Here is a 15,156-nt window from a genome sequence, read left to right on the forward strand (position 1 = left end):
CTACTAATGCCGTTCTTGATGTCGACGCCAGACCGGAATATGTACACTGCTATAATTAGAAATTTGTTTTACTCGTTATCCATGGCCACGTGGGTGCTTGCCTTTATCGCTGGATGATTTTGACGCTAGCGCCGTGTATATCCTGCCTGCCTGTACGCTAGTTAGTTAACCTATTTGGAATCAAGATGGGAAACTTCGAGGCAACTTGCATTCCCGCTGGTATGGCATATTTGGGTGTCCATCTGTGTAATGGGTTGCCCGATGGACAGCTTGACAGCCTTGCCGAACCGTACGCTTCGCTTTGTTGCTTCTGCTATGTCCTTGAACATTCGACTAGAGCAAGTCGTCACGTATGATACCAGGAAGTCTACGTGCTGGAGAGCTTTCCGGGATGCTTGTCCCGACTCTTGTTTCTTCAATTGCGCGTCGAGGATGCGAAATATGCCGACACCGTCTTCAATATGGTCCAAGTCAGCCTGCCGGTCTTCCTCGGAGACTTGGTCAAAGTATACATCTAGTGGACTGTGGGTGAGATAACTCTCAATGTACGTGAGAACCTTTGACGTGTCCATAGTTGCCTCTTTTTCGGTGAGCTCATCTGCCGTTGTAGTAGATGAAGCTTGGCGATCAATCTGAAGTCGCAACCATGTAGAAAACGCGTTAAAATGCTCCAGTTCGTCCATGACATTGGATAGAATTTTGTGGCCGACTAGACTGAGACAAGCGATTATGTCGAGAAGTCTGCTGGTTTGAGTAGCCGAGTATCCAATGTCGTCTCTGTCGTCGTAGAATTGGACCAAACCACGTAGACGGCTGAGAATAATGGCACAGCGCTCTAATGCCGGAAGAAAATTCTCGTGGACTAGGCTGCGGAGATTTTCGAGACCGGAGACGACGGCTTTGTCCCATCGTTTGTGACCCTGTTGGAAGGATTAATGTTAGGGTACATTACAATTCCCCCATGTTGGAGGCCGGAAATGCACCTACACGTTCTGCGAGACTATCGACTAGCCATTCTCGCACTGGCCCGTACGCATGTCCGGTGACGACAGTGTGGTATAGTGCTGGAACGATGCTTCGGGGACCGCTTGGCAGCTCTTCTAGATCCCCTTGCACGCTGCGCAGAAATCGGGTTGGTAATTCTCGGGTATTCTTCCATTCGACTTGCATGTGGAGTTGGGTTTGTTTGATATATCGCAGCAGCTTCTGAAGTGTAGTCAACTTGGAAGCCAGCAGGCACAAATTAATCGGTGACGAAGAAATGAACGGCAGATCCATCGGGACCAGGTGGAGGAATTCCGGCTCAGTCTGCGTATGTGCAAAGACCAGAGCGTGTGTTGATAAATGAGGGTGAGCAGCGTGAGAAATCATATATGGCGGCATATTTGACGACTCTGATACGGGACTGGGAAATGTGCCAATAAGAAAAGAATCGTAAATGTTTAGCTGCAGCTTGCCATCGTCCGTGCCAACTATCATGACGTTCACTTGCTCATACTCCTCCCGCTTCGGTGGTTGAAACAAGAATTCAATACCTGTCCGCAACGTGAATACAGTTGCATCATCACTGCCAAAGGTAGTGAGTCTATTGTGCACTCCTGTTCAGAGAACGAGACTGGCCATCAACTTACTCTGCGCCAGCACTACTGGTAGGCAAGGGACTGACCTTGGGCAGGGCAGTGTCAACCTCGAGGAAAGTAAGCTCCTGGGGTAAATTACGAGGCAAATTGTCATCGGAAGTCGTTGTATTTGTGAATATACCATCCTTTGATTGTATCAAAAGGTCTCCTGGTGATTTACTTGCGACATTGCAGGTTGCCCAGCCAATACGGGAGATGTTGGCATTTGTTCCTCCGCACACTGGGATGTGATGAGCAGCTTTATTCGTTTCCAAGCCCATAAGCCTGACAACTCCGTCGCTCCATCCTACGGCGAGAAATTGACCTAATCGAAATCTATTAGCCGCCGCCTGTGTAGGTCCAAGGCTGCTGAAATGTAGTTACCATCTGGTTTCCAGGTCACGGTGACCACTTCTGACGATTGCGTCCCTGGAGCCCCAGCTTGGTGGATTTTAGAAACAGCTTGACAGGGAGGTCTGTAAATGAATAGGTTCTTGTCGGCAGCATCCCACGTGGTAGATAGGTCGAGCGTGGGACAACTTGAAGGGAAACCCACGGGGGCTTTGGACTCGAGCTCCGTCTCGCTGTAGAGTGAGAGTCGTTTCGGCTGAGCCATAACGGCCGACCAGGCGCCGTTTCAACGAGTCAAAGACGGCTCTTTCGTTACACAGCTCATAGCTAGGAAGCCTCGATATCGTGTCAACCAGCTGGCGCGTGGAGTCTGAAGTCTGGATACAAATAGAAACGCGTCGTTGGGCTTGTGTCGTGGTGGTGTTCTGGAGTTGGAGTTGCCCACCTTGAGCTTGAGCCATTGAATAAACCAGACCCCACCATTCTTGTCCACTTGCCTAACAGACGCAGAAACACATCATCACCTTGTATGCACTCTACTACATGTGGACTTTTTATTTATTATTTTTTTTTCCCTCTTTGTTCCTTTCAACATTTGTCTATTATCCGAGACTGCAAAAGTTCATTCCAACACAAATGTTGAACCGACTTTTGTTTTTCAATCGTGTCGCCATTCCGCCCAATACCGACCTTTTACAACTGCCTGCCCAACGTGCCGTGTCGCTGCTCAGAACTACGAATCCCCTTGCCATCGTATATAAAGCTAGCTCTGACTCACTTCACTCCATTGACGTCTATCTACTCAACAGAGTAGTTGTCCGCGGTAGACTTCACCTCTTTCGAGAATGTAATCTCCTCACCCTCATCCAACAGGGATACCTTCTTAACCTGTGCATCTAGTTAGCATTTCCTCGCTGCTCAACTTTCCCATGTTGCTCGAGAACACTCACATCAACATCCACGTATGGTGTCGTCTTGCTAAACCTCACAGTCATGGGAAAGAAATCGTTCTCATCACTGCTCTCAGCCTCGAATTCGAAGGCGCCGTTAGGGTTCTCGTGATCAACGGAGCCAATGTTCCATTCCAGCACATCTCCGGAGACCTCATACGCCGCATCAAAGCTAGACACGACAGGCTCGCTTCCTGAATAGGGTATGACAAGGCTGACATCTCTCAGGGCATCACCGCCGGTAAGCTCATATTCGACTGTGACATTGTATTTGCCACCATTGTCGTTAATCCACACAGTAAAGGTGATGGGACAAGAGCTGGCGTCGTCCGCCTTTGGCGACGCTCTCCATCGCAAGACAGCAACTGAGTTGTTGACGGGGAACCCACGTGCTGTGTTGCTCATTTGAATCGTCCTGGACCCATTGAATAAATTCTTGTCCACGTTGGGATGTGTACGGAATTGTGCGCCGTGAGATGTGACGGCCTGCAGGCCAAGCTTAATCCTGGTAAGGCTGGGATCGGAGATGCGAAGAGAAAGGTCGCCACTAATGGACAGTGAGTTGACAGCACCTTCTCTGGAGAGGTTGGCGCTAATTGACTCGGAGATGGTAACATGGACAGCATCGCGGTCAAGGGTTGATGAGACTCGGGGTTCGACGGGCACGGTAGCAGCAGCCGGCGTGGGAGCCACGAGGGGAGTGTCATCAATCTCGCCGCCCATGTCGCCGCGAACTCGCTCAAACATGTCCGTGGTTTTGGACTTTTTGCCCAGCTGCATGCCTTTTCCTTTTGGTGCGAGGGGCCTGAATATGGGTTAGTTGGGCACGTTGCCACAGGCAAAGCAAATATAGAGATTGAACCAACTTGTTAAACGTCTTGTTCTTTTCAGCCTCATATGTATCGTATGAATCGGTACCGCTGGGTCTCGAAGGAGGAGTGTAGGTCGGATAAACTGGAGTTCGTGGCATTCCACGGTTACCCCTGGCAGACTCCTTGCGCTGCATCTCAAGTTGCTTGGCCTTTCGCTTTCGCTCTTCGGCAGCTTCAAGCTCTTTGTTCTGCCAATGGCATTAGCATGCAAGACAGTAAATCACAATAAATCCATAGTATGGCGGCAAATGGTGGCTGCGGTGGCAGACGTACTCTGGCAATGATCTCCTGGATGCGCTCCTCGTGACTTTCCATTTCCAAAAAGGTCTTGATCTGGCTCATGGTGAGGTTTTCCCGGTACCCAAGCGTAACCAGCTCATCAAAGGCACTGAGAAGTTCGTAGGCATTTCGGACAATCTCTCTCTCGTCAAGAGTTCGGCATGCGCTGGTGACGACCTGAGCGAACAGGTGTAGAGAGTCGATGTCCTGGAGAATGTTGGACTGCTTGTTGGTGATGAGCACCATGTAGAGCTCGTCAAGCGGCTGGTAGACAAATCGAACATTGTCCTGCTCAACGGTGGTGTGCTGGGTGCCGCTGTCGGCCAGCTTTGGGAACGAGGCGAGGAGGGCTTCTATCCGCGATCGTGGCATCTCTCGAAACTGGCGGGAAAGGACAGCTTTCCCCCCGCGGGTGCAGATTGACGCCGCGAGAACGACCTGGAGGGGGTCAGCAAAATGGGGAGTTGAGTATGGGTTCTTTACAATGCAATGCGCACCATTTTGACAATCCGTATATGGCAACCTGGGAGTGCTGAGCTGTATTCTTGGACGGGCAGGTTGTATCTGGCACTCCTGTTCAATGGCGGGCGTGCGTCTCGGGAACTGGCCAATATCCCAAGTCTCCGAGTTCCCAAGTCAGCAAGTCAGGTGCGTTGACTGACGGTGGGGCGAGAAGGGAAGCAAGCACAGGGAAGTCGGTACGCTATCCACCAATCTCTGTACCAGCATCTCTACCAGTAGTCATACTGGGTCCTGGGCTAGGTACCTAGTTACCTACAAGTATGTACCTCCATGTCTCACAGTGTTCCCACTCATTCTCCTTGCTGTCTGTGTCCGCTCATTGTCTTTGGGCTGAGATCCACAGATCCACTCCGTCTCCCTCAGTCAGCTGCTAGATACCCAGCTGCATTCATTCCGCCTCCGTGATCAACTTGTGAATGCAACCTTCGTTCTGCACTGCCGAAGAGAACTTATCACAGCGGAACAAATACTTTTTTATTGATGACACCTCGTCACCTTAATATCACCTTAACCAATGTTTCACAACGGGATTCGTGACAAACGATTTAATTTCAGCTTGCACGCAGCCTAAACCGACCTCAAGTTCTTCCATACAGCTGCCAAGCGGCAGCGCCATCAGGAATCGTCGACCAGCTCCAGACGCCTGCACATCGCCAGCGCAACTCACATTCTTTCTCTACCATTACCTGGTCTCTCTTAACTTCCCGAAACGTCACATTTGCGATCACTCACAACCCGGGGATAGCGAGCAGGCCGGGCTGTCCCCTCCACATGGCCGAAATGGAGGTCAACGCAGCACCTCAGTTTGGCCGTGAAAGACACCTGGATGATGATTTAATCAACTATGACAGTGATTCTGAGAAGAACATCGGCCACAGCGAAACTACAGAAGCGATGTATGGTACCGAAGCCGCCGTTTCGGGGAAGGTCAGCCTTGAAGGCTCAGGTGAGGATGGCCCTCGAGATGAAGTGGACTTTTTTGAAGGTGGCGAACAAGACGAGGCAAGAAGTCCCAAACTAGAGCTGGGGACTACAGATGAGGGACACGATGCGAGCCAACAAGCGTCCCATGAAATAGACTACGATTTCGACGAACCTACGCACCGTGATACACCTGCAGCCATCGATAATGGTGATGAGAAAATAGCTACGTCGGAGCAACGGCAGCTAGAAGAGGTTGTTCATGACGAGAAGGTCCAGGGACTTGGAGAGGCAGACAACAAAGCTGATGATCATGAAATAAGCTGGGAACAGGAGGACGAGCCGGTGGAGGAGGGCTTGCAAGATCATGAAACGACTGCTGGCAATGGCGAATATATGTCTCCAAACGAGCTATCTACTTCCGAAACAGAGAATCAAGCTGCTTCTGCGCCATATGATGATGACGCCGCCAGAGTAGAAGATTCCTATTCTGAGCACCTGGAAGCAGCTGGCGATGGAACGGGGGACGATGGGGACCTGCAGGATGACGTCGATCAAGATCTTCTCTTAGATCTAGAGTACTCTGATATCGACGAGAATGGGGTTCCAGCCATTACAGTGCAATACAGAGGTGATGAATTTCCATTCTTCTCGCTCTCTTCAGAAGGCTTTTTTTCCCAGCTTTCAGTTTTGGATTATAGTCTCGAGTCAGTGTTGAATGGTTTGCGACAAGAACTGGCGAATGAACTTCCTCCTGAAGATGATCTCGTATTTCAAGTGGACGAACTTGGACTGGAGTTTGCAGAAGTAAGTTTGGCAATGAAGCAAATATGAAGAATCGGCAGCTGACAACTTCATAGTCATCACCTCCTGACATTCTGTGCAACATCAGCTTGAGGCAAATCCTTGAGGTTTTTGACATTTTGGTTAAGAACCAGGACCCTGAAAGCAGTCGGCCATTGTACACCTATCTTTTCACTAGACCCAGTGCCGGTAGACGATTTGACTTTTTGATGGAGAGTGCTACTGAAGGCAAGGGACTGGATGAAGTTATTCATCTGTTCCAATCGCCCGTACCGCGCACTGCGGGCCTTAGAGATATCTCAGCTGGCGAGAATTTGGGTGGCCAGTTGGACCATGATGACAGCTCTCGTGAAGACCGCGCGGTACAAGATGTTGGGGACGTTTTGAGTGACCGAGAAACGGGCGGGAAACATCTGGAGCGGCTCGTAGATGAAGACTCCCTATCGGATCAACAAGAAAGCATTGGAAAGGATTATGAAGAGGATGAAGCTGCCAACGAGCCCGAAGATTCTGTTCCCCAGTATGGCAATGCGATGGAAGAACCGGCAGAAGTGTCCCCGCACTTTGACGAAGCTGTGGTCTCGGGCGCTCTCGCTCCAGAAGACGACGTTGGAGATGGTGAAGGGGACGATGACCAGCTACTCGGTGGACATTCTGAGGATGTAGGAGACGGGGTTCGCGATCTGATTGACCCGGACTTCGACGAGCCATTAGAAGTGTCCGATAGTAACCTAGCCGTGACGGTCGAGCAATCTACACAGGATGATCTCGGAGACGCCAATGCAAAGTTTGGTGCCACGGATGCCAGTACTACTACCACGACGTTGAAAGATGATGGGGAAGCGGCGTCCACGCCGGTAGAACTTGCGGCTCTCGATGCCATCATCGACCAAGCCGCCGTGGGTGACCTCGTTGAGCAAGATGATGTTGCAGAAATTGATTGGGGAGATGAAGCGGAGCCTCATCTGCAAGACGAGGTTGGTGGAGACGAGTCATCCGGTGCTGTAAAACGAGCCCGTGGTGACGATGGGCTAGGTGTCGACGATAACAAAAGTAAGTTAATACGGTTGTCTAATGCCGGACAGAGTTAACCATTCTGTAGATGTCAAGCGCCTACGTTCCTAGTGAACAGAGGACAAAAAAAAAAGAGCCGCACATGTGATGCTAACATCTTTCCCCCAAATCCCCCCAACAGCTATATATCACCAAACGGTCCCCCTTCTCCTAAAATGGTGGATTGATAATACAGTCTGACTAAGATATGATAGACATCTGTTTAAGGATTTGACACAGATGTCAACATTATCTTCAGCGCAACCAGAAAGATGATACCCCAATACTCAACTGCCTGTCGGATTAGTTGGAACCAAAATTCATTTCAAAGAGGTAAGACACAGCAGACTTGACTAACAATTCAAAGCAGCTTCCCCCAATCGTAGGTGGCTGTGCGATGGACTTTAGGGGGATCTTGTTTTTGGTAGAGAGGAGTATGTTCTCGGCCTGTTTTACTATCACATAACTTGAGACCCGATTTCACATGAAGATGAAACGATTTCGGTTTTGGTAGTAGACCACAGGTAGCGAGGAGGAGCAAGGGGGAGGAGGCTTTTTTTTTTTTTTGCATCTTGAACATAGGTTGAAAACGAGAGGACAGGCGAAACGAAGACGGGTGGACGATTTGTATTATCAACTACGAGGTCAAGTATACTATCAATCTTGCTCCGATGAGCTCCTGGACCGATTCTTAGCTGCCGGCTCCAGAAGTGCGTCCCAGTGGTTTGTTCTTTCAGCCAGGACGGCGATCCGCAGCAGTATGCATTATTAGCTCGGCGTTGGTAGGATACCGGTTATGTCGGACTAGATAGGCGAGGCAGGTAATTTTATTATTCGAGAGGCTGTTCCCCACAGACACTGTAAATTCCACGTTGACGGGTACATGATCTGCCAGCCGAATCCCTGCCATGTCATGTCAACGATGGAAAGCTTGGCATTTATCGAAATACCAAGTAGAGAACGGAAGTTGTTTGGGCGAGTTGACGAGATGGATTGGACTAACCCGGGTTGGGCACGTCAGAGATGTTTTAATTGCTTTCATTAATACGGAATGTCTAACGGTAAGTATGGAGTTAAAGATGGCCACGTTGGGCTACCATGTTCAAAGTTGTGCTGGTGCACCAGGGAGCCAGGAAAGCCTCGGCCGCGTGACGGCGTCAGTAGATGGTTGGGGTCGACTCCGTGCCGAAAAAACTTACGACTCGATGTTGAGCAACCACTAGTGGCCAAAAAAGGGGGATGGGGAAGAAAAGACTAGAGGGAATAAGAAGCACGACACCGGATGAAAGGCAGGCTTTGCTCGATCGACAGATTGTATTTCAGGGATGCAGGGGATGCAGGGGCAGACCAAACACTAATAAATAAGTGCTAAGTACTTAAGTGCCTTCGGTGTGTCTAGTCGAACTTTGAAACGTGGTGGGGACGGGGAGGGCGAAGCAGTGGGCGCTAGGCCAGTTTGGAGAGTTTTTCGAAGACGAAGAAAATACGGAGGGTGCAGTAGAGAAAAGATAGAGTAGGTACGGAGTATTGTGCCAGACTCCATACACTGCTTGCAAGGCGTGGGCAAGGCGAGGGCAAAGCGTCAATATGCTCACAGGATGAGCCATAAGCAACAATGGTTTGCATTATATATCCCCTGGACGACGATATCCCCGAAGCAACGAATGGAAAAACGAGGGCTGAATTAATTAAAGGGATGAAGCACTTTTTTTTATATATAAGGTAGGTAGGTATAAACACGGAGTACCCAGTACATATATTTACGGCAGTCCTTTGGCGTTTTCTTCCAGACTTCAAGATCCCCGCCCCTGTCCAGGTACCCGTGGGCTCTAAAAATGTGAGCCAGTCATTTGTGGCCAGTAAAACTCTGAGGGTGTGGACCCTGGGGGCATCCACTGATCTTGCATCTACTATCTCTGTGATACGAGGGAAGGGAGGGAAGAGGAAAAAGCCCGTCGACAATAGGATATGGTACTCTATAGCCGCCGGGTGCAGGCTGCGGACAGGAGTCGCGTTAGGGAGTTAAATGGTTGAGTAATCCGTAGAACTGGCTTTGATGCTGTCAGGTGACGACGGGTCCTTGTTTTCTTTCAACTGTTTGTTGTTACGTTGTGCCGATTTCGGCACTCGCATCCCGACAGACTTGTTATGTTTGTTCTCTGAGGAATGACGTGGGGACTCTCATTCGCGCAAGCCGTGGCGCCAAATTACCTAGCAGAATCGCATGCTTTGAAACGGGCCTTTTAAAGTTTCCAAGTTGATGTGTGCAAGCTGCTAATCTAATAACTACAAGTACCAGTAGGCACTTTTTTGTTCGATACAGTCTGGTTCCATGATACGACACGGGACTACCTACTAGGTTCTAGGTACTAGGTACTTGGGTAATAGTGGTAGTAGTGAGGAGGACGGCGACGACGCAAGGACGTGACTACTTGGAATGCAAGTACCTGCATACCTTGTCGGCTCAGGCCATCAATGATTGATAGAAGTCGGAACGCGCGCGGTGCCTGGGCAATGCTCTAGGGCATGCTGGACCCTTTGGCCAGGCACCAACAGAGGGTCACCCGGTATCCTTGGGCCTTGTATCTGCTGTGCACACAACTGCACGCTCAAGCATGCATGTGTGTGCCGCCCCGATCGACAACCAGCCCACCTCGCCCACCTGAAGCCACGCCAAAAAAGACCTCCACCGCGCCATTGAGTGCTCAAGCCCACTGTCAAGTCACTCCGTCACTCCCTCAGTCCACATGGCTTGGAATCCTGCGAGTTGCGACCCTCCACACCATCTCTTGCGGCCACGACGTCCTCCCGTCTCATCACCACCGCCCTCATCCTCTCCTCCCACGCGTATCGACGGTTCCTTTTTTTGCGCTTCTACACAACCTCATCTTGCTCTCTTTCTACGCGGATTCTGCGACGTCTGGCACGGAGCCGACCATCGACAGCGGCGAGGACGACCACCTCCATCCATCCGTCCATCCATCCAACCAACCAGCCAGCCACCGCTGCGTACGCGCCCTTCGCATCGTCTATTCTGCCACCACCCATCGCCCGCTCTCTCTCGTCCGCTGGTTCGGTTTGCGCCGCTGCGTCGTACTACGAGTTCGTGCCGAACTTACTTTCTCCATGGGCGCAGCCTGATCTCCATTTGCGACTCTATCCGCCCATTGCCCTTGGCTGCTACTTTTCTGCCCACATCGAGACATTCAGCCCGGTGAAGGCTGTTGGCGACGCTCCTCCGCCTCTTCCTTCTTTCATCGTGTTACGACTGTCTTTCTTTTTTTTCTTTTCCCTTCTCCCTCACCTTGAGCATTCGTTTGAGATCCCGGGACGCCATTTGCGCACGACACTACCATTATGCTTGAAGACAAGTACGTCTTGGAGATTGCGTAGCCTGAGCTCCTCCTCATACCACAAGCTACGAAATTTCTTCAGCTTGCCTGCCTGTTTGGACGTCTCGTCGCTAATCCAGATGATGTAGATATATCGGCTTGGCGCTTGCCATGTCATCAGCATTGGCTATTGGTATGTTCTACACACATCTCGGGCGCACGCAGACCCCTCCGCTAACTGTCCATTCCCAGGTACCAGTTTCGTCATTACCAAAAAGGTTTGCCTTTTTTCTCTCAGATAGTCCTTGACGACAATAATGGTCCGTTCCATATCTAACATGCACCGCGCCAGGGTTTGATTCATGCCGAAGAAAGACATGGATTTGAAGGCGATGGCTTTGTCTACCTGAAAAGTCCGCTCTGGTGGGCTGGTATTGCAACTCGTATGCCTTCCTAACACTCTGTAACCACTCTTTGCCTTTCCGCTAATCTTCACATGCGCAGTTGGTATCGGGGAAGTTTGCAATTTTGCAGCTTATGCCTTTGCTCCCGCGATTCTCGTGACACCTCTTGGCGCCCTCAGTGTCCTTATCGGCGCCGTCTTGGGATCATATTTCTTGAAAGAGGAGCTTGGAACCCTGGGCAAGCTGGGCAGTGCCATCTGCCTCATTGGAGCTGTAGTCATTGTCCTTCATGCTCCTCCCGACGAGGAAATCGAGACCATTGACCAGATTCTGGACTATGCACTTCGACCTGGTAAGTGCTTTTTTACGTCTACAATGCCATGACAATCGTCGGCGATGTTGATTAAATGTTAACACAACTTCACAGGCTTCCTCTTGTATGCCATTACCGTTGTCGCATTTGCAGTCTTCATGATCTACAGAATCGCACCTCAATACGGCAAGAAGAACGCCCTCATCTACCTGTCCATCTGCTCAACCGTCGGCTCCATCTCCGTCATGTCCGTCAAAGCCTTTGGCATCGCTCTTAAACTTACTTTTGCTGGCAATAATCAGTTCAGCCACCCGTCAACTTATGTATTCTTGATCTTGACAGCCGTCTGTATCCTGACGCAGATGAACTACTTCAACAAGGCCTTGGCCTCGTTCCCTACTAATATGTGAGTTGGACAAGTAATCGACTTCTTGCACCAATTTTTTCTTCTGGTTCATGGAACTGATTGGATAATCAACAGTGTCAATCCTCTCTATTATGTGACATTTACCACAGCCACTCTCTGTGCCTCATTCATCTTATTTAGCGGCTTCAACACAACTGATCCAGTCAACACGCTTTCGCTGCTTTGTGGTTTCCTGGTCACCTTTACTGGAGTCTACCTGCTGAACCTTTCTCGTGGCGACCCCAACGGTCAAAAACTCATTGCCGGCCGAGGCGGATATGATGCAACACCCACTGACATGGTATCTGGATTCCAAACACGTCGCAGCATGCAAGCCCGGCGCAGCGGAGACCCATCACGGCATAGCATGGGAAGTCTTCACAGCGACAGAGAAGGCCTGATCCGGGCTTACGACGAAGAGGAAGCCGCAGGATTTGGACTCACTGACCTTGCGGAGGAGAGTGAAGACGAAGGTAGCCGCTCCAATGGCAAAGCCAATGGCAAGAAGGAACCGTGCGAGAATGGCATCGAATTACAAAACCAGAAATCCACTGAGAGATAAGAATGAGGGACATACACTATACCGCTGATGATTTCCATCTCCAACCAACAACACCAGGACAGATTGGTGCAAAGCGACTTTTGCATCCTTCTGGCCTTTCTTTTTGCTACTTTAGCATGTTATCCCTGGACACACATCGCCGTTGTACATTCCCGAACCATTTGGAGTAAGATTTTCGCCGGTCGACATCATCATGCATGCACGATACAGATTCCTGCCATTTGTTTTGCCTTTTCATGTGATACAAGCAATTCGCCTAGGGGGGGGGGAAGCGAACACATCTACATGAATTTTTTGGTTTCTAAAAAAGTTGAGGGAGGGACAGGGACTGATGAGTTTCATTTTTCATTTTATTTTTGGTCTTTCCCCGGCGTTCATGTGTCGCTTCTGGTTGATTTTTTGTGTTATCGACTGCTTATCATATTGTTTGCTCTTGTTCAAATTCCGTTTCCTACGGGAGATCGGCGGCGGCAGCGAACTTATTTGGGATTATTGGAGATGGGAAGGAAAGTGACTGCGATCGTGACGGGTATAACACCTCTTCCCTGTACGACTAGCACGGAATGCATTATATGAAAGAAGAGATGTTGATTGGTTTTGATGGCAGCAATGCTTTGATGAGCAGAGCAGCCAGGGGCACGTCTGGAAACGCTGATGAACTCAATTGTGGGCGAGTTGCGTCCAGGCCGTTTTAAGCTCTGGGATCCGTTTGTAGACTTAGAAGAAATATCAAACCGCCTTTTACCGCGAGCATGTTGACCTGCCACCAAAGTGACTTCTTGCAGCTAATGCTGGCCAGCGTTGAGGAATCGGCCGGTGCGATACTCAGGCCTGTAGCCAGCTGTAGACCTAGGCGCAGCGTCAGGCATGAAGCCCTTGCATACTCTCGACGACTATCGCTTTTTTGCCGAGCCAACTTTTGTTTATCAGACCCTAACCATTCCATCATAGGTAGCGTCACACAGAGCACAAAGTTTCGAAAGATTCCAGTGCAAGTCATGTTCATCAGATTCTCGGGTCTCAATTCTTTTTTATGGCTTGGTCTACCATTACAAGAAAACAAGATGAAACCGTCCAATGCCCTGAGCAGATGCAAATAAGATCAATTGACGCCTTAAGAGTAGACCGCCATATCCCTTTGGCTTTCCCCCCGTCTCGCCTTGTCAGTCGTCTTCCCAACGTCCCATTTGTGTATCGTGGATAATCATCAGCATTTTGTGAAGGAGATTTTGTACTCTGTTGACAACTTTGTTTTCCACAGTCACCTTCCTCCCTCCTCCGCGTGGTCTCCCCCCTTCCTTTTTTGGTTTCACCGCAATAGGTCCCTTGGTTGCTGCTTACTGCTGAGCAGGCTCGGCTTCGCCCTCCTGCTCGGCGACGCGGGCATCTTGGCTGGCCTGGGCGGCAGCAGCCTTGGCACCGTAGTCTTGGCTGACGGGCTGGAGGACAACCTGCTCCTCCTTGGGCTCGAAGATGGTGACGGCGTCGGGGAGGGACTTGGAAGGACCGGCCTTGCCGTCGGGGTCGGAGCCGCGCATGATCTTGACCTTGATGCCCAGGACACCCTGGCGGAGCAGGACGTGGCGGGTAGCCGTGTCGATGAACTCCTTGGCGGGCTGGCCGGAGTGGATCATGAAGCCGTCGGTGAACTTCATGGACTTGGCACGGGCGGCACGGAGCTTGCCGGAGACGACTACCTCGCAGCCCTTGGCGCCGGACTCCATGATGAAGCGGAGGACTCCGTAGCAGGCGCGGCGGACGGCCAGGCCGTTGAGCAGCTTGTAGCGGAGGGACTCGCACTGGGCGACGGCGGAGAGGCCACGGTTCTGGACCTTGGCGGCGTACAGAGAGACCGAGTTCTCAGGGAACTTGAAGCGCTTCTGGATCAGGGAGGTGAGCTCGCGAATGCGGCGGCCCTGCTCGCCGAGGACCTCCTGGGTCTGGGTGGCGCGGATGATGATGTCGGTGACGGTGGGGGTGACGCGGACTTCGACGCCAGAGTAACCCTCCTCAGCGAGTTCGCGCTGAAAGAACTCGTTCAGCTCGGCGTAGAAAACACCGTCAGCGACGAACTTTCTCCTCTTGGAGCTAGGATGAGAATGACATGTTAGCAATGCCGCCCTCATGGTTCTGTCGTGGTCCATTTGGTCTGCCAAAAAAAAAAGATGTTGAAATCGATGTTCATGACGGGTCTGTCCCCCGTTGGTGTGCGTTTCAAGATACTTGGAATTGGTGTTGCAATTTCCCTCGGCCTCAATTTGAATATTTCCAAAAACTGTCCCAACTTCCCAGTCCCCCATTTTGTCGCAATATGAGGGCATGTCAATTTATTCCAACCACACGCACAACATCTTGCTGAGAGAATTCCGTCTCCGTCGAATGCACACAACCTGGCCGATGAAAAAACAAATAGCAGGGCGAGGACGGGGAAGAACTCACATCTGAGCACCGGGGTGAGCCATCTTGGTGAAGGAGATTTAATAAGGGTGTCGATTCGCAAGGACGAAATGAGACGGCGGTCGACGAAACGGGCGGAATGGAGGGTATTCGGCGGGCTTAGGTCGAAAGGTCTCGCGATGAACTAACTGCGCGGGACTGGCGAAGCCCTCAGAGGTGTCGTCCCTCAATTTTCGGCTGTGGGTTGAGCCCTAAACCTGCACGCGCTTTTTTTTTTTTTGGTCTACGCATTTGGAAAGTGGGCGGTGGGATGTGGGGCTGTTACTGCCCTTGTGCGAAGTACTACCCAACCTGGGCTCCTGGTATGCCGG

The 15,156-nt window shown here is 50.8% G+C and overlaps 5 protein-coding genes across 5 annotated transcripts; 2 read left to right on the plus strand and 3 right to left on the minus strand.

Annotated features, from left to right (window-relative positions):
* Positions 1-170: 170 nt before the first annotated feature.
* Positions 171-2,235, minus strand: J3458_008974 (uncharacterized protein; the record flags this gene model as incomplete). Its single annotated transcript, XM_066119490.1, has 4 exons — positions 171-920; positions 988-1,567; positions 1,632-1,944; positions 2,004-2,235. 4 exons carry the CDS (start codon positions 2,233-2,235, stop codon positions 171-173), a joined length of 1,875 nt encoding a protein of 624 aa, XP_065975285.1.
* Positions 2,236-2,543: 308 nt separating this feature from the next.
* RET2_1 (coatomer subunit delta) lies at positions 2,544-4,680 on the minus strand. The gene is made up of 5 exons (XM_007816499.2): positions 4,569-4,680; positions 4,066-4,509; positions 3,787-3,980; positions 2,921-3,725; positions 2,544-2,858 (listed from the first exon to the last, which is right to left on the minus strand). The coding sequence occupies exons 1-5, from the start codon at positions 4,569-4,571 to the stop codon at positions 2,769-2,771; spliced, it is 1,536 nt and encodes a 511-aa protein (XP_007814690.1). The 5' UTR covers positions 4,572-4,680; the 3' UTR covers positions 2,544-2,768.
* A 331-nt stretch (positions 4,681-5,011) lies between these two features.
* Positions 5,012-9,570, plus strand: J3458_008976 (uncharacterized protein). The gene is made up of 3 exons (XM_007816498.2): positions 5,012-6,321; positions 6,375-7,371; positions 7,421-9,570. Exons 1-3 carry the CDS (start codon positions 5,365-5,367, stop codon positions 7,441-7,443), a joined length of 1,977 nt encoding a protein of 658 aa, XP_007814689.2. The 5' UTR covers positions 5,012-5,364; the 3' UTR covers positions 7,444-9,570.
* A 1,158-nt stretch (positions 9,571-10,728) lies between these two features.
* J3458_008977 (uncharacterized protein) lies at positions 10,729-12,388 on the plus strand (the record flags this gene model as incomplete). Its single annotated transcript, XM_066119491.1, has 7 exons — positions 10,729-10,742; positions 10,853-10,896; positions 10,956-10,981; positions 11,056-11,146; positions 11,208-11,459; positions 11,535-11,826; positions 11,902-12,388. The coding sequence occupies 7 exons, from the start codon at positions 10,729-10,731 to the stop codon at positions 12,386-12,388; spliced, it is 1,206 nt and encodes a 401-aa protein (XP_065975286.1).
* Positions 12,389-13,368: 980 nt separating this feature from the next.
* On the minus strand, positions 13,369-15,028 carry RPS3_1 (40S ribosomal protein uS3). The gene is made up of 2 exons (XM_007816496.2): positions 14,828-15,028; positions 13,369-14,476 (listed from the first exon to the last, which is right to left on the minus strand). Exons 1-2 carry the CDS (start codon positions 14,848-14,850, stop codon positions 13,726-13,728), a joined length of 774 nt encoding a protein of 257 aa, XP_007814687.2. The 5' UTR covers positions 14,851-15,028; the 3' UTR covers positions 13,369-13,725.
* Between the last annotated feature and the right edge of the window lie 128 nt (positions 15,029-15,156).

The sequence above is a fragment of the Metarhizium acridum genome (genome assembly GCF_019434415.1).
Source record: "Metarhizium acridum strain ARSEF 324 chromosome Unknown scaffold_141, whole genome shotgun sequence".
Lineage (NCBI taxonomy): Eukaryota > Fungi > Ascomycota > Sordariomycetes > Hypocreales > Clavicipitaceae > Metarhizium > Metarhizium acridum.